General features: G+C 40.4%; 1 protein-coding gene across 2 annotated transcripts in view; it reads right to left on the bottom strand.

Annotated features, from left to right (window-relative positions):
• Nucleotides 1-25517, bottom strand: part of ARFIP1 (ADP ribosylation factor interacting protein 1) — a 44819-nt gene extending 19302 nt beyond the window's left edge. Inside the window, exons 1-5 of one of the 2 annotated variants that reach the window (XM_063135371.1) lie at nucleotides 25429-25517; nucleotides 15226-15305; nucleotides 9776-9877; nucleotides 2529-2637; nucleotides 2022-2117 (exon numbers count right to left, since the gene is read on the bottom strand). In XM_063135371.1, the coding sequence (XP_062991441.1) occupies nucleotides 2022-2117; nucleotides 2529-2637; nucleotides 9776-9877; nucleotides 15226-15303 (385 nt within the window). In that variant the 5' untranslated portion in view covers nucleotides 15304-15305; nucleotides 25429-25517. The remainder of the gene's footprint in view (nucleotides 1-2021; nucleotides 2118-2528; nucleotides 2638-9775; nucleotides 9878-15225; nucleotides 15306-25428) is intronic. The other variant, XM_063135372.1, reaches the window with a different exon arrangement.
• Nucleotides 25518-25907: the final 390 nt, after the last annotated feature.

The raw sequence follows: 25907 nt of genomic DNA, 5'->3' as shown, positions 1-25907 counted from the left end.
ACAGCAGCATTATTGCTCTAGTCTTGGCAGTTTCACTACAGAGTTCCAAACAGCACTATTTGATCGTCCATGCTATTTAACATCTACATGAAACTGCTGGGAGAGGGTATCCGATGAAGTGGATGGAGGTGCCATGAATATGCGGATAACACCCAGCTCTCTTTCATTGTATCCAGTTGAAGCAGCTGGTGTCCTAAATCAGTGCCTGGATGTAGTAATGCACAGGATGAAGGCCAATAAACTGATATTCAATCCAGACGAGATGGAGAAACTGCTAGTGGGTGGTTGTCTGCCCAGTTGAGTGGTGTTTAGCCCCTTTCAAAGGGGCTGCACACCCGCTAAAACAGTCTTTCCCAAGCGGGGCCCTTCAAATCAAAACTGGCCATGCAGGCTGGGGTTGATGGGCATTGTAGTTCAAAACACTTGGGAGGGCATTAAGTTGGAGATGTCTTAAAGCACCAGATTCATAATTTCGGAGTGCTCTTGGACCCGCCATTGTTGCTGGAAACACAGGTGGGCCTTGGTGGGCCTTTTAACAGTTTAGGCTGATATACCTATTCATAGTCTGGTTATTTCTAGTTTGGATTGCCACAATGAGTTATAAGTGTAGCTGCCTTTGAAAACAGCCTGGAAACTTCAGCTAATCCAAGATAGAGCAGCAAGATTGTTACTGGGACTGGCTGTTATGATGTTACACCACTGCGGTGCCATTTGCACTGGGTTGTTGTTTTTTCACTTTGTTTCCAGGCCCAACTCAAAGTGCTGGTATTCGTTTTTAAAGCCTGAAATGGTTTGGGGCCAGGTTACCTGAAGGATCGCCTCCTCCCTGGAAGAACTACCTGGGCTCTAAGGTATCTTCAGTTGCCCTTCTCCAAGGACCCTCAGCCAAAGGATGCCTGGCACGCGGCTGCTAAAGACGACCTTTTCTGTGTTGGCTCCAGTTTAGCATTCCTTCTCCAGAAAGGCTCACTTGACATCTATGTTATAGTGCTTCCAGAGCCAGTAAAACCTTGCTATTTTCCAAGGACTTTCAAACTTAAATATGTTTAGTACTTTTAAACATCAATACAACTGGCCTATTCTCTACTGCTGTTTTAGAATTTATTTTTGTGTTGTATTTTTGTATTTTAAGGGAGGGAGAGAAGATAGCTGCTTCCTAGCACAAAGATGAACTGTTAGGGCTGTATTAATTCCCACTGATGACATTATTTTGATATGCAGGATAAAGTGTGTTGAGAAACATACCAACTTCAAGAACTACAACCTGAAATGTTTACTAAGTACAAGGCCAAAATGCAGTAGGCCATGTTTTGATTATGAGAGTGCCACTTTAAAAAGAAGGAAAAAAGCACTGATTAATTCATTTGGTTTGTAAATATGATCTAGCATATACATAACTATGCAGATTTTGAACTGCTGTAAAAGTCTAACTTTTTCCCCACTAAACAGCTAATACAATACTTGATTACAGTACTTTATATGTTCACAATTCCAGTCATGTTAAAGCCTCGAGTGTCTTCAGAAATTTCTTTCAATGCTGGTCGCTGACACCTACTAGGAACTTCATCATAACTGAAATAGTGTCTATGCAATATCAATACATGTGGCCAAGGAAACACTATGACTTTTTAGAGTTTCAGAACTAACTAACTTTCTCAGAACCAAGTAGTCCATGGCACATACTTGGAAATTATTTATCACCATTATAATGGAGAATAACACTACTGCTACTTACTAATAGTAAGACAGTAAGGTTAAATGCATAAAATTCAATGTCTTTGTTATTCCTCACAGTTCATTTTCCTGAAGAGAGTATTCATTTGATCATGCTTAATACTGAAGGAAGATAGTATGCAGAAAGAAAAATGCATCAGTTAATTTGCAAAGCGACAGAACAATAAAAAAGAAAGCATTATACTCAGTCAAAGCAAGTAAAGTAATCACAAGTCAATCAATTGTCTGCAAACGTGAAGGTTAGTATTGTATCAGCAAGGGTGTTATCTGCTTAGACCTTTGAATACCTTTGGGAATAATTAAATCACTCCCTTGTCCAGCCAGTCTGCTAGCTGCTTCACTGCTAGGTGATATAACAGGTGACATAGGTAGTGTCGAGGGACCTGGAAATGGGACATACACCATAAACATCCATCTCTATTGGACCACATATTTCTTATGCGCAAAATATTGGAGAAACCAGAATTAATGTTGGGTGTGAGAATTTCAAGTTAGGGCTGCTTCAAATAGAGACTGCTTATTACTGCCTCCACATGATGGCTACTCCATGTAGTAAGCCGTTTCGTGTATAATGACTAGATTCCCCAATTATTATTTCCCACCACTACCATGAAGCAGCCCTTCAGACTCTTTTTTCATAAACAAATTCAGTGAAGGATTTGTAAATACATACATTAGTCCAGTGAAGTGATACTTTACGTAGGCCTGAATAACAATAAATGCTACACAGAATCCCCTTTCTGGTATTGACATATTTGTAATTACACTCAAAGTTCAAACATAATTACTGTTACCTTGAAAAGGTCCAGCTTCAATGATTCCCTCTTTGGTACTGTCAAAGCCATGTGATGTAATCTGGGTCTCAGATAAACCAAGTCCAGCTGGTAAAGAACGCTTCAAGTCCTTAGAAATGTTTGAATAAAAAGGAATATCCATGTAAAGATCCCAGATGAGGGAACATTTAGGCATAACAGCTTTTCAAACTCATCTTGAGCAATGTATTCTATATCTGGAATCTAGTTTATGTTGTCATGACATTCTATTTTGATGACTTAACACAATACATTTTTGCAGCATACATCACAGATTTCACTTACATTTGTGGATCAGATTTTGACTTGGTTTGCATGTCACAGCAACAATTCCTGGGTTGTTTAACCGAAGAATTGCTGGGGACAAATGAAGAAGCAAGCAAACCAAGAACTCTGGATTGTTTAGGGATTAAGTAAGCCAGAGTTAACCGATGGTTTGTTGTTGGGTTAACTCTGACTTAATACATAAGCAACCCAGAATTTCCAGGTTCACATGTTATAAAACAACCTAGGAATAGGGTGTTCCTGGGCTGTGTGGAGGGCAAAAGCCTTCCAGAAAGTGCCTTCAGCGGGTCAAGATATTATTTCTTCCCTAAAGGTTTGTCTTTGCTCATATACTTTCAAACATCCAGAGGTATTACTCTGATTTTATGACTTCTATCCCCTGCCTTTACTGAAGCTGAAAACCAACTGTTGTTAGGTAAACCTGCGGTCTGTTTTAATTAAACTTTGGAAGGCTTAAGATTTGGGCTGGCACCATCAAAAGCAATTCATCTTTACTCCAATCATGTAAATGTGTTTTATTTTTTCTTACTTAGGAAAGATCACTATAAGTTTGAGATACATTGCACATGGAACAAACTATGTGCCCTATAGATTTTATTAAAAAACTAACTTTAATAAAACAGTTATAGAATAGATATACTCAAAAGCAATAGTTCACAGCAGAAACATGGTATAAAACATTCCGTTGTCCTTGCCCTCATCTGTAAACATCTTGTATACACAGCACCCACTTAAGTTCAGAGTGCTATACAACATATAGTGTGAGAATCCACATATTATGAATGTACAACTTTTGTGAAGTAATATAATTTACACAACTAGACGTAGAGAAATTTGCCAAGAGTTATATAGCAAATGCTAGAAAAATGGTAACAAGAACAGTTAGTGATGAGTCAGCTCCTCAAAGTCCAATTCAGAACATGCCTGACTGATAAGGCCTGAATGAATTTGTTGGGCCATATATGAATTGGGCCCTGCCACCTCACCTGCCAAGGCCTCCCCACTACGGCCCCCATGCCCAGAAGTATCCTGGTTAAGAAAGGGGGTAGTAACAGATGCCTCAGAAGAAACTTTGCACTGATCTAGAAACCATTGGAAATAGCACTTTCAAAGCTTCTGAGTGGCAATACTGAATTTCATGGAACTGCCCAGAGCTTAAACATAAGGCCTCCACTATTGCCACTCTTCACTGCCAGACCTGTTCTTAAGAGTAGGGAGTTGAGAACAGGGGTTGATGGGACTGAATTGAGTACTGAATTAATTTTTGTGAAGCGCCCAGGGAGCTTCGGCTAGTAAACGGTATAAAAATGCAATAGATAAATAAATTTTCCAAATCAAGCCCAAATTTCAGAGATCTGGATCTAATTTAAAAGGTGTTAAGAAGTTGCCTTTCTAAACCCCCACCCCATTCCACGGTTGGTAATACTTTACTTGACCTAAATAAAAGACGACCCTTTTTAGCAGTGTACATGTATATGTTAATCCATGCCATGGTTTGTTGTTACCTGAACATGCCCTTAGGAGCCTTGGGATTGCATGCATCCCAGCCCCAGTTCCTGATCCTTATTTGTAGCAACCCATAATTTTCCATTTTATACATACAACTAAACTATAATTTGCACTTGCCTGCAGACTAGGATCAACCCTCATTTGGAGGCAAGGACAAAGTACAACACAAACAAATATAAGAAGTAGGGAATTGCCACATGTGAGGGAAGGAGGGAGCGCATGAAGGTCTGAGGTATGGAGAAACCTGTAATGGGTTCAGATTTCTTTGAATCTGACCTGCAGATCCTGCAGTAGACCGGCCTTTTCTGAACCTCATGGATTCTGCAAACTGTTTGTTTATACTTTTGGGGTGGGGATTTGCACTAATGCACATTAGTGAAAGTGGAATGAAATTCTCATACATCCTTTAAAAAAAATCCAATTCCATTAATGAGCAGATGACAAAATGAAAGAAGCCTGTCAATTTGTGAAACAGAGACAGAACAGATTTAACAAAATCCCTATATCTCTAGTCTAAGGCTCCTCTAGGCTTGTTTCCATGATGCCTAACAATGGCTTAGCATTACATTTGAATAGGCCCTAAGGCTTAATCCAGAGAACATGGCAAACTATTGTTAATTAAACTTTATGGATTAGTGCAATGTCTGCACTGACAAGCCATGGGTTTTGATTGGCTGCTAAGCCAAAACAAAAAAACTATTATGTGAAGACCTGAATTTGGTAAGATGGCTGAGATGACAAAACATAGTTACAATTAATTATGGTTATAAATAATTATGCCTATAATTATTTCTTTTGAGATTAGAATGCTAAACAGGTGGAAAATTAAAGGGACAAGCATCTCTACACCAGGGCTTTCCTGTCCCTTTGGAAGCTCAAACAATTGTTTGGCATGTCTGCATTTGTGGTACATAGACAACTCTCAGAATTTCCCTAAAATCATGCCAAGTAATGAATGAATAGTTCAAGCAATGCTATACCACAGTAAAAAAAAGGAGAAATGAGTACCAGCATGCATCATAATAAATCTACATACCCTGCTTCTGCCATCCAATATTATAGTAAACTGAAAAGAACTGATGAAATTAAGAAGCAGTCATGTGTTGCCTTATCTCCCACCACTGCACATATTGATCAATGAAGCAAGTAAGATTTCTGTATTACTCTTCTTTGTGAATTATACAACATTTGTTTCAATTGATCAGGGATGTATTGTTTATTGACCTGACTAGTAGGGTGGGCACTGATCACCTTAGGTTTTAATTTATGCTTGTTCCTACAAGTATATTCCCCCGCCCACCACCCAGTGTGTGTGCATGTAAGAAGGGTGACTTATGAAGTCCCCAGCCCTGGTAAAACCCCTTAGACATTCTCACCAAGATTTGATACAGGTATGACACAGATTTGCTTTGCAGTGAACTCTGCACTTCTCAACTTTAGTCCAAGTACATGTCTACCTTTCATTTTTCTGAAAATTTTTATTACTTGCCCCTTTTGCTAATGATCTGTAGAGTTGTACTGCTCTCTGTGGGACTTTTGCATGCACACATGCACGCACACAATTCATTGTCATCCCCTTTCCACGCCCAAGTTCTGGCAGTTCTGGAACATTTTCTTGTTTTGCACTAAGTGCCAAACTCTTGTAGCAATGAACAATCACTAGGGATTAAAGCTTTAATCTCTAATCAAGAGATTCAGTCTTTTATTGAGAAAGGCTGTCAGCCGTAGTTTCAAAACCACAATGTTAATGACTATAATAGGCACAAAAGCATGCCAAAAGTCAACTTATAACTTAATTTTGCAGTTGACTGATTCAAAGGTTTAGAAAACATGTGCAGTTTCCCTAAACTTTTCCCAAGGGTTGCTATATAGAAAGCTGTCTTACACTTACTCCTTGCCGCTTTAAAATAATTCACAGGCAACTCTCTAAAGTGCAGGGTTGACAATTGCCAAACCCACAAAGGAGCACAAAACTGAATGATCCCTGTCCTCAGCTGCCAGTAGATTTATCTAAACTTATAGCCAGTACCATGTTCTATTATTAATTTGGGTGAGCTACAGGTTTTAGGGAACAGAATGCCACTAAAAATAGCACTCATTGTTAAGAGCCAGCCACCCTTCCTGGAATGTTTAACGATGCTCAACTCTGCGGCCATTTCATTATGTCCTTGCCAGCCAATGGTGTGAAGTGGGACAAGGGAACACAACAGAAGACATCACATATATTGTTAAGTAATGCTACATGTTATAGAAGGAGAGCAAAGAACTCAGACACCTTTCTGCTTTTTCCTTGTTTTCCCCATGATGTATAGATCATCTCTGACATTACATCTGAACAAAAATCAAATAACTTACAAAAATTTCCAGTTGCTTTCCATTTTTCAAGTGTACCACCATTTAAGTAAGTCTCCCCTCTATTTTTTTTAAAAAAGAGATCTTGAATCCTTTCCTGAAATCTTCAAGTGGCCAATCCCACAATGTTATATGCTATGGTAGACATAATACTTGGGGGTTTGAACATATGAACTATGAAGTTACTAAATGTCAGACCTTTGATCCATCAATGTCAGAACTTTCATCCATCAATGGCCAACCAGATGTTATGGTCAATGCATCTTTGTGTGGAATGTACGCTTTGAAAAAACTGCAAATAGAAGCCATTGGGGCAGGGGCTGATAATTATACCCCTCTGGTGCCAGTGGGAGCTTCCTCCTGATGCAAATACCAGCTTTGAAGGAGCATGTTTGATCAGGACCACAGCTGGGAAGAAGGGCTAAACTCCCCCTCCCTGACTGCTACAATTCCAATTATCAGCTCATATAGTGGCTAATTGCATTTTAAAACATACATGTTAAAATACAAAGATGCAGTTACATCTAATGTCCCCCCATCTCAGTAGTATATACTCTTAACTTGCAGTGGCACTCCAAATGTCTCAGGCAATGATTTCCCCCCAGCTCTGCTATCTTTAACTTGACATGGAGACTGAACCTCTGAGTGCAAACCATGTGCTCTACCACAGACCATAACCATTTGTAACAAGAACAACCAGGGAGTAAAATGCTACAGAATGATGCCTTTGCTAGTTCGTAACAATTGCATGAACTAAAGCTGTGCCAAAATAGTCACTGGACACTCTTTTGACGATATGGGGGCAAAAAAGCTACCAGAAAAAGAAACTGTTTGGGGAGACAAGGCAGGGGGAGGGAATCTATTAATTTTCAATGTGCAAAGGGCTTACCATTATGTGAGAAAATGCATAACGTTTCTGAATTTATTTCCTTTGACCAAAAGTTTTGCCACTGCTTCAAATAGCAGCCAAGCTGCAAACAACCCAATGCTTTTGCAATGTCCTAAAGAATGGCTCAGTAGGAATAACGTTACATCATGACAATGTGTTGCTTCCAGGAGCATTGTTGTAAAATAAGATGGCTGCACCAATCATTCCCAGGGAGCCATGATGCCTGTGGAGACCTCCAACAGCGCCCAATCCCTGCTCCCTTCAAACATTTCAATAAAAACGTTGAAAAAGGGTAGGGCATCAAGTTCTCCTTCCTGTTTTGTACCTACTCTGAAGAGAAGAAAATTGCTGCATCCTGGCCCCACCCAATCTTCTTCCATCCACACAGCACTTTATTTTATTTATTTATTTATTACACTTATATACCGCCCCCATAGCCAGAGCTCTCTGGGCGGTTTACAGAAATTCTAAAATTGAGATAAAAACAAGTATTACTTCTCTCTCTCCCTCCCTATTCCCAGCTTCAAGCCTTGCTCTTTCTCTCCACCCAAATCTTTCCTCACTCTTTCTCCCCCTTCCCCATCTCTAGCATTTCTTTCTCATTGCTTAGCCTCTGGCCTTGCTCTTTCTCTCCCCTTTACCTGCTTGCCTTGCTGTTCCCCCCTCCCCCCTAACCTCACTATTCTTCCCCCTACCACCACTACCTCTTTTAACTAGCCAGCCCCCACGGCAGCCATTACGTCACTAGCTACATCCTCCGTGGGAGCCATTTTGCGCTGGTGCGCACAGCAATTTCTCAAATTTCCAAATGTGTCCACAGGTCCAAAATGTTTGGGGACCCATGCCGAAGGACACTGGGACACTGCCAGGCTGCTTACTGCAACTCCACTGCTACGTGAAGTGGGGGCAAAGCTTTTGTTGTTGTTGCTGTTAAAGGAAATAAACTGGGAAACTATCACCTTTACTCATAATATATCTATGTCTGAGCCAGATTCAAAGTGCTAGAATTAACATTCAAAGCCCTAAATGGCTTGGGGTGAGGTTATCTGAAGGATCGCCTTCCCCCATTTGCATCTGCTCGGACCCTAAGATAATCTTCAGGGGCCCTTCTCTGTGAGCCCTGGCCAAAGGAGGTGAGGCGGGTCTTTCCTGCTGTGACACCCTGGCTGTGGAATGAGATCCCTAGAGAGGTTTGCCTGGCACCTATGTTGCATTCTTTCTGGCATCTTTTAATTTCCCCAGTACTTTAGCATTTTGCCATCCTAGTCTTTTAACTCTGCTGTTTTAAATCTGTATTTTGAATTTCTCTGCACTGCTGCTCAGTTTTATTCTGGTTGCACTTTTATAGTGTGGCTTTAAGCTTCTATATTGATATTTTACACTATACCTTACAGTTTAAATTTTTGTGAACTACCCAGAGAGCTATGGCTATTGAGTGGTATAGAAATAAATGAATAAATAATAGTCACCTAATCCCTGAAAAACAGATTTTGCCCTTCCCCTCAAGAAACCTGCTGAAAATGCCCTCCAACTTTTGCAGAGGATCAATGATGCTGCAGACATTTGAGGGCATTCAGCCCAGTGCTAGTATAAACCAGGAGAGATTCATTTTTGTCATTTGAAAAACCATACAGCTTATGCCTGGGTACCCCCTAGTGGACGGAGAAGTATTTTGCATTTCATTTTACATTTGCAATTTTATATAGCAGTAATCTCTGTCAAAAATATAAAATAGAGAACTTCAGATTCAACAAGAAATGGAAGAATATAAATTATGTAGAAGTCTAGTAGGTTCTTAGATTCTAGCTAGTTCTCATTCACACCATATTTGTCTGTGAGATTTATTCATTATTCTGGATATTTAGCTTGCCTTATTCCCAATGATCAGGACAAATCACACCTTAACAAAATGGTAAAACAAGAATGAATAAGAATCTGAGGGGTAAATAATTAACATCTGACAGTCTCTCACCCAGGTCCTCATTTTCTGTTAATGGTTTTTGATACTTTAACGAAGCTATTTGTGGCTTACCTTGCAATGCCTTTTATTCATCTCTCACAGGCAACAAAACTTTCTCTAAGCAACAAAAAAGTTTGCTTAATCTAGGCTAATTTTGGTTGTCTCAGCAATAATCTAATTGGATTACTACTGGCAACCAATTTAAGGGATTTAATTAAGACTATACATTCATACCCTGTTAAAGTTGTGCTCATGCGTATCTTCAAGTTCTCCATTGCTTGTCACGGAAATCTCTGCTGCTGAATTTTTTGGAGATTCCTGAGCCATTGAACAGCCCTATAATATGAAGAGATATATGTTAGCTTTCTCTAAATATATTAATGTTCAGCTTTTAAACACGATACTTTGGGGGAAGATTTTACAGAAACCTGAAGAGATAACAACACAATAATTTTATGAAACATAGTTTAATTATTAAGTATTCTGAAAACCCAAGTATTGTATTATATATCCTTTTCTCCAGAAGTTCACCCATCCCGATACTAGCAGCTAACTTAAACAATAACATCATAGTCATCATACACAAAATATTCTTGACAATTAGCATTACCAAGCAGCATTGTAGTTATATTTACTTTGGTGCATGGCAGACCATTTCTTTGACCAAAAGATGTTCACAAAAGAATGAAAGCAAATTGCACCATGTACAAGCCATCTGTCACTTGTTATACAGCCCCAAATATTAATGCCTACAAGGCAGATGCATGCATCTATTCATACACCTAACAGATTGTCATAGTGCCAGGTGGAACTATTTGTCCACTTTTCCCCTAATATAGGTCCAAAGGACAACCACTGCTGTTCTCATACCAGGTTTAGGAAACTTGTAATGGATTAGATACTGCTGCTTAATCTGAACAATGTGGAATTTTGATACAGTACTTCAAATAACTTCAATAGAAGTATATTGGCAAATCATTTCCTCTTTTACTCAACACCTGCTGATTTTATGAGTCAGATGCATGTAACTATGGCATGTTTATAGAGGTCATGGGTTAGGGTTAGTAAACTGTCCAGAAGTCCAGACAAATTTTATGTTAAGTTTCTGATGGAAGAGTAACTCAAGAGTAACTTTGGCTGTTGCTAAATTTCTTACAGTGGCGGCCAGGATTAGAGCTCTGTGTATTAGATGAAAGTTGATAATAGCTCTAACTGTATGATTTCATGTTTGATTCTTGTTTTCTCATGGATCGCAATAAAGAAGTATGGTATGGTAAAAGCCTAATGCAGTTTTAAGCCAATTTAAAAGCATCACATAGTTACTATCTGTAACTTTGGCTCATCTTCACAAAACAAGAATATGCACCATGGAGCCATTGTACATCTGCCTTCTTGGTTTTATTTGCTTAATTATGGACATTGATGGTTCTTCATAAATAAGGTTTAGTAAATGAGGACAGAGAGAGGAGCTTGTACAGAACCTTTCCACATCAATCTTAGTCCATCATGGGTGCTCTAGAGTTTGCAGATACTAGTGTGATACTAATAGACAGCATGATACTAATAGAATGCAACGGTGTGATACTAATAGGGAGAATGCAATGAACACTCATGGCCATTTGATAGCCTCATGGCCATTTGATGTGAACCTTATCCAATCTGAGCCTCGTGTGGTGCAGAGTGGTAAGCGGCAGTTACTGCAGCCGAAACTCTCCCCACGGCCTGAGTTTGACCCCAGCGAATGCTGGTTCTCAGGCAGCCGGCTCAGGTCGACTCAGCCTTCCATCCTTCCGAGGTCGGTAAAATGAGTACCCAGCTAGCTGGGGGAAAGGTAATCACAACTGGGGAAGGCAATGGCAAACCACCCCGCTACAAAGTCTGCCAAGAAAATGTCAGCGAAAGCAGGCGTCCCTCTAGGAGTCAGCAATGGCTCAAGTGCTTGCACGAGAGGTTCCTTTCCTTTCCTTCCTTTATCCAATCAAGTCACCACAGAGTCCATTGCATATACTGACCAGTCCTGAAAATGCTAGAACAGTTGTTGGATCAGCCAATTCTAGATGTGGTAATTTCAAACTTACAGTGTGACATATTTTAAAAGTTGCTCGTCTAATCACTTGCCCTACCCCATATTAGGTCACATTAACTAAATGCTCCTTCATTAAACAATGAGCGTGTATAGTCTGCTTGCTCCCAATGTCTCAACTTGAATTTTCTTTTTCCCCCCATCTACAAGGTCAAATGTATTTATCTTTCGTCTGAAATACAGATTAAGACAATCATTGCAGCAGAGATACAGATCTGAAAAAATACTGCTTTAATACCACTTCGTAAGTTGGAACCAGATTTACATGTGTGTGAAGGACTGGCAGAAACAGATTTCCCTACCTGCTTCCACCCCCTGAAATGGCTACATGGTCAGACCATGCTGAAAATGATGAGTAGGGCTGGGCTGCAGCATAGGAGACTGAGGACCAGGAGGACCCCCAAAATTAAGCAGTGGTATCTTCCGTGAGTGGACACCCTTCTCATAGAAAGTGCCTTAATCTGATTTGGGGAGACTTTCCTGTCCTCCTTCACTCCCCTTTCCACAGCCCACCCTATTTAGGAGGGTCCCCCAATCCTCTGGGTAGCATTTTGAGGGGGGATCAATGGGGAGGGGCTGGGAAAGTCCACTTCAGTCAGCCCCATTACGCACAGCGTAACTCTGCCATTGGGAGGAGGAGGTCACCAGCAATGTAATCACACCTAGTTATGGATCAAACCCACTGGATTTTAAATAAGATTTTAAATAAGAACTTTTCTTCCCTTTAAAAAGAGAATGTTCAGTTCAAAGGTACTGAAAAGAGAAATAAATTATGCTGAACTAGATATCACTGAATATGCTTACATAAGCAAATACACTTTTCTTCCGCTTTGTTACCCACAAGTGTTTTCTGAATTAGTTCTATGCCTAGAAATGGAGTACAGGTGAAATGGATACTAGCTGACAAAACCCATGCTAAAAGCTAGGTATTTGCTCAGCCTTGCAGGTAAAAAGGGGGGAAAAGGTTCCCCCCAGCCACAGAAAATAAACCCATTTGTAACAAGATGGTTGAAAAAGTTTATTATAAAATTTCTAGAGCACACTCCACCCACAAAAGTGGATTCCAGGATGATGTACAAAAATAAAACAAATCTTAACATATAAAAGCACAATTAAATATCAAGCTGCAAAACTGAGAAGTATAGAATTCATCAACTACCTAAAGCCATACACAAACTACAATGTTGGTGACAGTGTGCCCTCACGTGGCAGTCCTTATATAGTACAAGAATTTTTGCCTGAACATAGTTGCATTCTAATGGAATTATTTGAATTCAGACAATATTTGCACCTTTACCAAACCACTGTGATTCCATAGTTGTAGCAAAACTACTTCGTATATGGACATAAGACAATTTTTAATGAGGCGTAGCATAACAGCTACATAAAATCCTTACTAATAGGACTTTGGGGCTTCCTGTTGCAAACTTTTATCTAAGGGCACAGAAGAACTGCAAATTCACAGAGTCTATTGTTCAAAATTGTTGCTTCTTAGTCTATAGGAAACTTAGGCAAGTGACTAACTCACCTGTCATATTAGTTTAATATTGCAGAAGATTTTAAGATATTCCAACTTTGGCCTAATCTACACCAAGCAAGATATAGCATTATGAAAGCGGTATATGTCAATGGACCCCAACAGTTGTCAGTGCACTTCAATACCGTTACAAAGCAGTAGTGTGGCTCCTGCTTTTTATATACTGCTTTCATAGTGCAATATCCTGCTTGGTGTAGATTAGGCCTTTGTGTCCAGGCTCAAAACTTACATTCCAAGGAACAAGTACTGGGCACATGTGTTAATTTAGTCTTAAACGTTATGTCAGTGAGATTACTGATAGAATCACAGACTTCTTGAATAATATCCAATTTCATCTTGTATGCATATCTGCTGGAGCTTTCAAAACTATGGAGCTAATTGTAATAAAATCCTCTGACCTTGCTTTAAACTTACCCCTGCCCCTACCACACGAACACATGCACTCTGCAGGGCATGGCAATTCCTTCTAAAAATTCCTGCAACTCCTTTCTATCTTTCAGATAAATTTTAGCTGTATATGTTCAGCTTCCAATGGAGCAGAAAAGCAGATAAAAACTGCATGAGCCAACATGCTGATCTGAGTGCAATTAAGAAAGGCACATAAGGAGTCTTAATTAATATCTAATTATCAGGAGAGACTTATCAACTGTATTCATATTAACAACTGTATTTATATTTTAGCCAAGACACTAGCAGATGTTGCCGCCCTGAGCTCCCTGTGACATAGGGCGGGATATAAATGTTTTAATAAATAAATAAATAAATAAATAAATAATTGTTTTGATTTACATAGATAATTAGTGTTGACAGACCAGGATAAAAAAGAAAGCTATATGTGTTGCATTTGTCTACAATTTGTTTACTTATTTTATTATATGTCTACTATAAATTATTATAGTAGACATATAGTATAGTATAAATTCTGTAATATATTTTACTAGATCCCTGGGCATTTATCATAGATGGCTACAATGACAATGTTGTCCCAATTTGTTCAAGGCAACAGAACCAAGACCACAACAGAAGACAAAGCAGAATGCAGCTTATCTGTTAAACATGAAAAAAGGCACAAAAAGCTACCAAGCATAAGCAGGATACATGATTTTCAGGGACTGAATGGCAAGGTAAGCATGACGAAGTGACAGGAAATACCAGCATGCTTAATTTTAGTATGGTTTAAGGCCAATCAGTAGTCAAATTTACTTCTGTTATTTAGGGTGCAATCCTATGCATATTTGGACAGAAAAAAGACCTTCATGTCCCATGCTGGCTACTGATCGCCTTTTTGAGAAGCGAGTTATAAGGCCATGCTGATTAGAAGTGGTGGGAATTGTAGTCTAACACATCTGAAGAGCACCACTTTGGGGGAGGCTGCTCTAGAACAGTGACAGTCCCTCAAAAGTGGGATGAGAATAAGCAGCATATCCCCTCAAAATAACTGTTTGTCAGACATCCCTATTTTGGGGGCACACTCATCAGAGCTGCTTGGCTTCCCTGGCACAAGACCAGCCCAGCTGTACATGCTACTTCCCGTATGTGTTTGGCTGGCTGCTAGAACACTCTTTAGCAAGACCCTGCCAAAGAACAATAATGAGCAGAAGTAGGAACAACTGAGTTCTGCTGAACCAGTACCCCATGCCTAGTCTAGTGGCCAACTGGAGCACATGTGATATCATCTTGTCAGCATCATCTCATTTCCAATGAACACGCAAGAAACCTGGATCAATAGGCTTCCAGAGCTTCACATATGCAACTGACCTGAAAAATTGTCAGATGTCCCCAACAACCAAAAACCCCACGAGATTGAGAGACCATCAAAACACTTTCTGATGATCTATAAAATCCTCATTGTTCCTATTGTCTGACATCATGCTCAGTTTAATGGGGTAATATAAAATTAAAAGACAATTTATTTTCAGTTAATCATTGTTTGATTTTTTACATATATTTGCCTGTTATGTGTAATTAAAATAGAGATTGCTTCAAGATGTTTTTTCCAGTCTGAGCCTGTTACTGGATTGGTTGATTTTTAAATAGCCACAACCACATGAATCACCCAATCACCTCAGAGTCAGACTGGACTTCTTCTGGAGCCTGGCGAGGTTGATCAACAGTTGTGGAATTCTTGCTGTGTTCTGACATACCTGAAAACGAAATAAGTTGAGGATGCATTAAATTCTTCTGAATGACTAAATAAGGGGTTGTAATGAATTCTTCATGACCTTAATGAGTCTTTCCAAATATATAAGTACCCAAAATCAGTTCACTTTCTATCAAATAGAAATCACTATCTCAAAATATAAGTTATTTTAGGCTTAATGAGTCATCCCAAATACAAGATAATGAACAAAGGACTAGTTAAGGGCTATTGGAACTAACAGATAAACATGCCTAACAAACGATATTAAAATTAGCTACTAAAAACAAAACATGATGTACAAGTTCAACTTATAGATCAAAATGTGTGATATATAATAAAAATACATGAACAAACACAAGATCACAATGCTTTATACTAGCAGCTGGGAATGTTTTTCAGCTTTAGGTATCTGCCATAATATTTTTACATACTTGAATTTTTCAGATTTGCCATGTTTTATCATTTTTACTTTTGTAATTATGTAAATCCTGTCTAGAATAATGCAATCAACACATATGCCTACTACATTTACTGCTAAGAACTGGGTATATTGGACAAAAATATTGTTATTATATCTTTAAAAACAGGATTTTAAATTTATTCTGTATTATCCCCATTCTGTATTATCCCCTATTAGTTTGAAAGTGAAATAGGGTTGCCCCAAAATAAGGAAGTTATTTCAGCATACTCAGAAGAACTTCTTAGATATGCATAAGTATATTTGGTTGTAATTAAAAATGAAAAAACTTGAGAGCAGACAAGTCCCCAAAGGGACCTAGGTGCTTTAATTTCCAGACCATATGGAATGTTGAAGGCAACTGAGCCACAGAATGTTGAGGGTGTCAGTTGAAAAGAAAAAAGAAAAACGTGAAATTGGCCCAGTTAAGCCTCTAACAGCTTTTAGTGTCATATAATTGGGATTAGTTGGGGTGGGGGTGAGGTTGAGAATTAAGGTCAAGGAGATGTTTGCCAAGAGGTTAAAACAACCCCTCTTCTCCATGCTAAACAGGGAAGTTTCAAGATCAGGAAAAGATGAAGGGAAATTGCTCCTTTTCTCCCTTTCTCTCTCCCCAGAAACTTCACCTTTTCCCTGAAACACAGGAAACAAGAGTGCTTTGGGGCCAAAGCCCTTTCTTTAGTGTAATATAGCACAGTTGGGCAGGTTTCTGAAAAATGAGATAGAAAAAAGGAATTCTTTTCCTGAAAACTTCCCCTTCCACAAGCCTTGAATAGCTCATGTTCCAGGCTACTTGGACCCCTGAACATGAACATACTTCTTTGGGATTGGGGATCCACTGCAACATTGTTATCATCCCCCAATTGTCATATCCTAACTTCAAACCAGCCTGTATTCCAAGAGCTATTTCTGGTGCCATTTTAAAATACTTTAGTGTCTAACAAGCACCATTAGAAAGGTTTTAAAACTGCTCTGTACTAATTTTTATGAAACTTTGACTGGGTTTACACAACATACTAAGCCATGAAGATTTATTTTCTAGAACAACTCATGATGGATTAGCATGTTGTCTGTGGGATGGCCCCCTGCCCCAGGTTAAGTTATTTCTCCCAAATAAGCTACCCTGGGAACCCAGTCTGCAGTAAGAGTTAATTAACTTTATGGTGGTTTAGCGTGTTGTCTGTCACGCTACTGTGGGTTAAGGAGATTATTACTATTATACTCGCAGCCAACAACAGTGCCGCCACTCTGTTCCCCTCAAGTGATCGCTATTTCCACTGCAAAGGAAGCTGGGATACCTGCCCACCTGGGCTGGAGGGCTACAGGAGGAAAAGAAGCGAGGGCAGTGAAATTAACTATCCTATGTAGCTTGCTTGCCTGATGGTCTGATGGAGGACAGTAGGTTGTTTACATACCACCTATCTACCATAGCCTGCCATCCATTGTGGCTTAGCGTGATGTGTGAACCCAGCCTCTGAGTCATTTATTTAATCTTGTTAACTTCGTGCTGGTCTTGAGGATATATTCGCACCTAACCTTAAAACTAGATATTTATACCAAAAGTAACTTGCATATATACATATGTAGATTATGTGTTTAATTTCAAATTAAAACTCTCCCCAAACACTAGGGGGTGGATCTAGATTTAGTTATACTTAGAGAAGACCAATTGAAATAAATGGGACTTAAGTTATTCATAACTAACTTACGTTGCATCTATTTCAGCGGATCTACTCGAAGTATGACTAAGTCTGGAGCCAAAACTAGGTTTTCCTCTTAGACAAGTATTCTGTCTAGAGTCTAGAAAAAACAGAGAATCAGCACTTTGTCTTATTTAATTGAAATTTCCCTGCAGTGGAGTTTTTTGGAGGTTTGTTGTTGTTTTGCCCAACCACTTCCTATAAGCTGAACCATGGGGCAGACTAGAGAGACTGCAACTGCTAAAGTTTTCAGCATACATTTACAGATGAGTACAAGAGACCTAGAACATCACTAGGTCTAAATACTAAGACCACATTCAAGCACACAGAATTAAGGAGAAGTAAAATGTTTTAAACTGTCAAGTGCGTATTTTTAGAAGGAAAAGATCACCACTACAACCATTTAACCAATTTTGAATGTTTTATTTATACTGAATCTAATTATGAGTGTTTCCATCACACGGTCCGATATTATCTAGAATGCAAGATAACATGCTGTACATAAAAGATGGTGAAACTGAACCACATGGATTACATTACATTGAGCTACATCTCGCTAACTTAACATTAGCAAAGATAAAGAGCACTGCATAAAGTTGTTAAAACTCTTAAGTCACTACCAGCTATAAAGCTATATAAACCCACCCTCTAAAAAGAAAGTTAATATCAGCAATTAAAAGAAAAATAGTTTCAAATAGTGTAGTCACTCTCTCCCATTCAGCTAATAGAGGGGTCAGGGCTCTTTGTCCTTAACCCTTTGTTAGTTTCCTTATGAGAGACTAAGGCCACAGCTAGACCTAAGGGTTATCCTGGGATCATCCAGGGTTCACCCCTGCCTGAGCACTGGATCCCCTGTGTGTCACCTAGATGAACAGGTTTGACCCCTGGACGATCCAGGGATAAACCTTAGGTCTAGCTATGGCCTTAGAGACATGCACTTCCTTAAAAGAACACCCACATCCTCTTATCTCTAAACCTTTATAAACCCTACTTTTTCTTCTGGGTGACTTGAATAGGATACGTACACAAAATATGCCCTAACTTTTTTCTACCACTATCAGAAATTCCTATAGAATTGTTCTAAGAATTATAAGATAATGCATATAACACACTTTTGTAGTAGAAATGCAGAAGATTACTATATATCAGTGAGCTAGTGGTGCATCACAATTGTTCTACTGCCCATGTCAAGAGTGCCATTCGGCCTATTCCTTGAACTGATGGGGGCTAGCTATGCTGGCTCACAGAGCTAAGGATGTTCATCTGTACTCGAGGTTGGTAGATCAGGCTTTTTGGCATGATCTCATGGCCATCTGAGAGGAGATGGGACCAATCTGTGTTGGGCTGCCTGCCTGCTAATTGTTGAGGCTGGCTGTTTTCCATTCTACAGAATGTAGAATATATGAAGTCATGGGACCATGATCAGAAAAGGAGGAATCAAGGGGAAAGCATATGGTTCCCTGGGACCCTCCCAATGCAAAGTCTCAACACAGACTAACCATAAAAGCATTGTGTAGCAACCAGGCTGATTCTCAGGGTGCACTCACTGCTGGAAGGGACTCCAGCAGCTAGAGGGCATACATATCAATCTTTTCTTTAAACTTCTGTTTTAATATCCTATTTTAGCTAAATAAACTTATTTCCTTCACCCATTGGTGTGTTCATTGCCTCTGAATAGCCAAAAAGAACCACTGGCTATTGACAAAACAACTTTGAACTCTTGAAAGAGCTACACAAAAGTTAAATATTATTTCAAGTTACAACATCCCTTCTTTTCTCTTCTAATATCTAGGCCAGCGTAATTCTTGCAATGATTCCCACCATACTTGTCCTTAACTCTCTACATCTTCTACTGAAACCTTTGACCACTTGCACTTCCCACCTAGACTTCTCTAACCTACCTGCTGACTTTCTCTCCCTTATTCAATTAATTCCAAATATGTCCACTAAAGTGATCAGAGTACCCAGAACCTCAGTGATAATTCATATTATTGGAATCTGTTTTTGTCTTTTGTATCTACAAGAGTAAAATGAGGATTAATTCATGTTGAATACCCGATTGTCAATACCCCATCATAGCTGCTTTTGCAAACAGACTTCAGTGTTCTAGAGTGAGGTTTTATTTTTAACAGGATTATCATGAGCCATCCACATATATTACAACTGTCCTTTTTACAAGACTTTTACTTGCTGTAGCCTAATTACAGAAATGAATGTATGTGTAAAGGTGACATTACCAGCTTGCATTAACACGCTAAAGTTAAACAAATATCTTGTCCCATAAATAAGTGACAATGTGTCCCAAGTCACAAAAGTAAAAGTGGCAAGATGTTCAAATAAGTAAAGAAGTAGTTACCAGTAACTTCTGTGCCTCCTAGTACTCAGGAAGTTAAGCAAGGTTACATTGCAAACTAGGATGTTTCACAGTGATTGTGGTTTCACATGATCCTGTGCATTTCTGACTTGCCAAAATCGGGGATCGACAAATATGATCACCACTGGTAACTGCTCCCGGGGTCAAAGTGCCTGGTGGTTCCTTCACCTGGTGCATGGATCAAGGAGAGACTTTCCTATGCAGAGGCTTTCCAGGTCAGCAAAGTCCAAGTCCTCTTCACTCCTTCAATGGAGGAGTGGTGGGGCCTCAGATGGCTTTACTCACCTCATCCCATCAAGGAGGACTTGGGGTAGGTGGTGGAGTAGCAATGGTGACTCTGCCAGCTTGGCTTTACTACATGTAGGGCTTCTCTGACTAGAGAGCTCTCACACATCAAACCAGCAGCACAGGGGAATCCATGCTGTAATCTCTGGTCTGTGATTAGAGAGAACAGCAAGGATTAATCTCCCTGCTTCCTAGCCCAGGGGTAGGACTTGTGGAGGATGTGAAGGAAGGGTGTGGGGTCTGTGGAGGTGGCAGAAGCCTCCGCAGGCCAGAATCGGACCACAGGTCTTTGGTTCTACATCCCTGAAATAATTCATGATTTAATGTTAAATTCAGATATATACTGTTAAACAGATATTTATTTCCTCTCACCTTAACCTATCTCACAAGACTGCTGTAAGGATACAGTGAGGTATCACTCATGTTTGCCACCCTGAGTAAGGGTAGGATACAAATAACATGTAATTATTTATAATAGTACTAAACAACGTTCAATAGAGATTATATCAAACTATCGAAGAACACAACCACAATATTACTTCAGAGAGTTTTGGCAGAACATATTCTTCACATTTACATGTTGCCTATTTCAACCCCTAGCATTTCCTGAAGAGTGCAAAAATACACTCTGAAGAGTATTGGTCATTATTTTTAAAGTCTTGAACAGCTTGAGTCCAAGACACTTAAAGGAACACCTACTCCCACATGATGCCCTGGAGATCTGCTGGGGAGGTTCTCCTTCTGATCCTACCACCATCATTTGAGATCCAGTTGGTAGAGACATTAACAGGGCCTTCTTAGCTGTGGAATTCCTTCAGGTGGCCAGCCAGCCTGCTTAGCCTCCTCCCTTTCAGGCTTTTGCAGTATGAAGAAAGACTGCCACATATTATTATTTACATTTATATACTGCCCCATAGCCGAAGCTCTCTGGGCGGTTTACAAAATGGACCTCTGGTTTGGATTAATTTTGTTCCCCCAAATGATGGTTTTGATGTACTTCTGCTGTTTCTGCTTTACTTCTGTTTTTCCCCCCATGCTGTTTATGTTAATTAGAATGCAGGGCCATGCTGAATCAGACCATGGGTCTATCCAGCATTCTGTTCACACAGTGGCTAACCAGCTGCTTGTGGGAAGCCCACAAGAAGAACATGAGTGCAAGAACACCCTCCCACTCCTGTTCCCCAGCAACTGGTATACAGATACACACTGCCACCAATACTGGAGGTAATACATGCCCATAATGATTAGTAGCCATTGATAGCCTTATCCCCCATGAATTTGTCAATTGCATTTTTAAAACCATCCAAGTTGGTGGCTATCACTACACTGTGTGGTAGCAAATTCCATAGTTTAACTTTGTGTTCTTCCTTTTATCGGTCCGGAATCTTCCCTCATTCAACTTCATGGGATAACTCTGGGTTCTAATATTATGAGAGGGAGAAAAATTTCTCCCTATCCAGTTTCTCCACACAATGCATAATTGTATACATCTCTATCACATCTCCCCATATTGGCCTTGCCCCCCGCCAAAGCTAAATAGTCTCAGACCGTAATTTTCCTGCATAGGGGAGTTTCTCCAGCCCCTTGATCATTTTGATTGCCCTTTTCTGCATAGTTTCCAACTCTAAAATAACCTTTCTGAGGTGCAGGTACTAGAACTGTACACAGTATCCCAAGTATGACCACACAACAGAATTGTATAATATTGCCAAATTTTATTTTCAGTTCCTTTTCTAATTATGTTCAAGACAGAACTTGCCTTTTTCACAGCAGCCACCACACTGAGTCAATGTTTTCATCAAGCTATCCACAACCCCAAGGTATCTTTCTTTGTCAGACACCACCAACTTGGATCCCATTAGTACATACATAGTTGAGATGTTTTGCTCCAATGTGCATCATTTTATACTTGTTTACACTGAACTGCATTTGCCATTTTAATGCCCAGTCTCCCTGTTTGGAGAGATCCTTTTGGAGATTTTCATAAGCTCTTTTTTATTTTAAATTAACTGGTATCATCAGCAAACTCATTTTTAATTTCAGATCATTTATAAATATGTTAAAAAGCACCAATCCCAATAAAGATCCTAGTAGGATCCCACTGTTTACATCCCTTCATTGCGAGAACTGACCATGTATTTCTTCTTTAACTAGTTACCGATCCAGAAGAGAAGCTCACCTCTTATTTCATTACAGTAAGTGCGCTCAGGAGTTTTTGATTAAAGACTTTGTCAAAAGCCTTTTGGAAGTCCGAGTAAACAGTGACCTGGTTTGTACTATACAACAGCCTACCGTGGCCTAATTTACCAGGAGCTGTTGTGACAAAGGTGTCATTTTTCCATAGTGCCCACAAGCTCCCAGCTTGCTGTGTCATGTGAACGCAGGAGGCAGGAGTAGTTTGAGGGTTGGACAACTCCCAAACAATCCATGGCTTGTTTTAGGATTATTTGAGGGTTGCCTAACCCTCAAATAATAACTCCTGCAGCCTGGGTTCAAATTATATGACAAGCCATGGTAAACCAGATGCCATGCAAAAATGGTAGCTGCCCAGCATGACACAAAAGCCCTCATGGGTACATTAAACCGCAGTGGGCTGTCATGAAGTGCAGACAGACTCAATATCTACCAGATGCATGCTGTTTATTGACACTCTCAAAGAACTTTACAAGGTTAGATGTGGCATACATTTGCAGAAGCCATCTTGATACTTTTTCAACAGGACTTACCCTTTCAAATACTTGATATCAGCTTTAATAATGCTTTCTTCCAATTTATCCGGAGCAGACATTAAGCTAACGAGCCTGTAATTTCCCAGATCACCCCCTGGATACTTTTTTTTTTTTTAATGGTGTTACATTAACCACTCTCCAGACCTCTGGCATAGACACTGATCTTAGGGATGGATGACATTTTGTTAGGAAATCAGCAAATTCTCATTTGATTTCTTTAAGACCTCTACGATGGATACCATCTGAACCCAGAGATGTATTATTATTATTATTATTATTTATTTATATAGCACCATCAATGTACATGGTGCTGTACAGAGTAAAACAGTAAATAGCAAGACCCTGCCGCATAGGCTTACAATCTAATAAAATCATAGTAAAACAATAAGGAGGGGAAGAGAATGCAAACAGGTACAGGGTAGGGTAAGCAGGCACAGGGTAGGGAAAAACTAACAGTAGAAAGTAACAGTAGAAGTCTGCACAACATCAAGTTTTAAAAGCTTTAATGTGTTACCTTTAAATTTGTTAATAAGGTCTAGAACAAAGGTGGGCAACTGATTTTGAGCAGGGGGGACAAATGACACCCCTCAATGGGAAGATGACATAAGGGGTGGTCCCTGACTTCATTACTCCCCATTTCTGCAGGTAGTTCACCCATGCTGCATCATCCCTGACGAGGAATATGGGCAAAGCTATCTTAGATGAGTCTGGAGTGCCCAGACTCATCTAAGCAGCATGCTAAGGGGAACCTCCTATTACCTCAAATCATTGATGAGATATAGCAGGAGGATCCCCCTCCAAGCTTATGGTAGATTACTCCTTTAGTACTCCTTTAACTATGTTGTCATCCAATAATTCAACAGCCTCCCTAGCCAATTTCCTGCTGCTGGTTTATTTAACCAATTCTTTATTTTAGCCTTGATGTTATTAGCAATACTCTCCTCAAAATACTTCTTTGCATCCCTTGTTGACTGCTTGTATTTCCTTTATGCAAGTTTGTGTTTCTTTATATTCTCATCAAACATTAGGGCAAGAGGAAGAAGAGCACATCCTTGTAAAATTCATCAAGATTCTAGCAATGTATGAATCTATAAAACCACTTGATCCCAGCAAAGGTTGAGAACATATACAACAGACTAGATGTTCAAGCTAGAGGGAGAAGAAGTACCAGAAGACCACAAGCATATTCTTCACCTATTCTTCAGCCCTCTTTTACGTCTCACCTGTAGAAACCATGACGTGCATTTCCCCCATGGCAATCACAACACACACATGACCAGCCTATATTGTTGAGCCTGGTTGTCAGCTTCATCCACTGAGAGGGTTAAGAGAGAACAGATCATTCTAGCGATTTATGAATAGATTCACTGATCGAGTACAGTTATTCAAACTTTAAAACCCAGATGGCACTAAACTACAAGTTTCATTTGCCAATGAATAAAAGAATACCACCTTCATAGTGCAGAAAAATTACTGATTTTAAAAATCCATCTATAACCAATACAGGTGATGGTTGGTGATCATGGAGCTTGAGGAGCAATAAGGAAAGAAGCAAAGTATTTCTCCAAGAAATGATTACCAACGCTGCTATCTTTCCGGCGCCAGGTTAAGACTTTCCTCTTTGCCCAGGCATATGGCGGCACATCTTAATCACCCACATGTTTAGTTTTTTTTAACAGTTTTTAATGCTTTATGTGTCTATGTTCTGTGTTTTAGAATTTTAAATTTTGTATACTCGTTTTTATCTTAATTTTAGAATTTCTGTAAACCACCCAGAGAGCCCTGGCTATGGGAGCGGTATATAAGTGCAATAAATAAATAAATACTGAGAAAAAAGCTTCACCTTTAGAAGTCTGGCCAAGGATCTGAACACCACACACCTAAAGGGAATAAACTAGAAGATGCAAAGTGGAAGAAAACAAAGGAAGCCGTTTTTAAATGACCACATTTAGATTGCTTCGTTGGGAACAGTAATTCCTCCAGTCCCCAATCAACACCAGGCCCGTCACTGCCGCACCTGCCTCAAGATAAAGACTGTAAATCCGGGTGTGCACCAGGATTGCCTCTTTTCTTCCTGGCACGGTTCCCAGCTCTTTTAACAGCTGCAGGCAAGCACTGACGAGGTGGAGTAAACCTGCCCTCTTCATCTCGTTACCGTGCCAGGGAAAGCAGCACCTGTTGAGCTACTTCCTTGTCGGGCAGGCTGCAGCTGAAAAGGCAGAAACTCCGCCGGGAGAGATGGGGGGGAGAAGCGAGAGAGAAAAAGCGACACCCCCACCCATCCCGTTCATACGTCGCCTGGCACCAGGTTCGGGGCTGCAGCAGAAGACAGGGCCAAGACACCGGCCTGCCTGCGTAGAGGGCGGGGAGAAGAGGTGTAACGGGAGCGGCAGCGCAGGCACGCAGGCAGGCGTCGCCGAGAGGAAAGGAGGGAGAACACGGGAAGGGTTTTGGAGAAACTAAACGCCTCAGATCGGCCCGGTCTGAGGGGACAGAGGGCCGCTCACCGCCCCAGCAATCCCCCCGTGCTGGCACCAGCGGCTGACCCCACCCACCCACCACCACCTCATTCCCTCACTTGCCTTCAGCTCGACTACCGCCTGCTGCTCCACCTCAAAGTCGGCCCAAAAAAATTCTTCAGGAAGCTCCGCTGGCGCCGGTTGCCTCCGCCTTTATACTTTGCCCCCCTTTTCCCCCCTTCAACTCCAGCACTAACCGGAACTGCCTGGCCGGAAGTAGAGCGTCAGCTTGCTACTCTATAGACTTGCCCCCTCCACATACACATAAAGAAAAGCCGTTCTAGGAGGGAGGCTACGGCGACACGGTGTCTCTGCAACGTAGCTGTAACCATGGTAACAGCAGCATCCGGGTCTACGGTATTATCGGCCGTTCCCCACCCTCGCTGCCGTTCTTGTCCCTGTCAAGGAAACGCAAGCATAGACTCATTAAAAGTGTAGAGGTATCTCCGGATTGCAATCTGATGGGGGGGGGGGGTGAGGCGAACTCCGCAGAGAAACAGGACAGAGCACCACGGAGTTGTAAGGCTGACGCGGCTGGCCCG

Source organism: Elgaria multicarinata, chromosome 10 (assembly GCF_023053635.1).
Source record: "Elgaria multicarinata webbii isolate HBS135686 ecotype San Diego chromosome 10, rElgMul1.1.pri, whole genome shotgun sequence".
NCBI classification, from domain to species: domain Eukaryota; kingdom Metazoa; phylum Chordata; class Lepidosauria; order Squamata; family Anguidae; genus Elgaria; species Elgaria multicarinata.
Note: the sequence above shows the minus strand (reverse complement) of the source record. Positions and strands in the feature narration are given on the sequence as shown.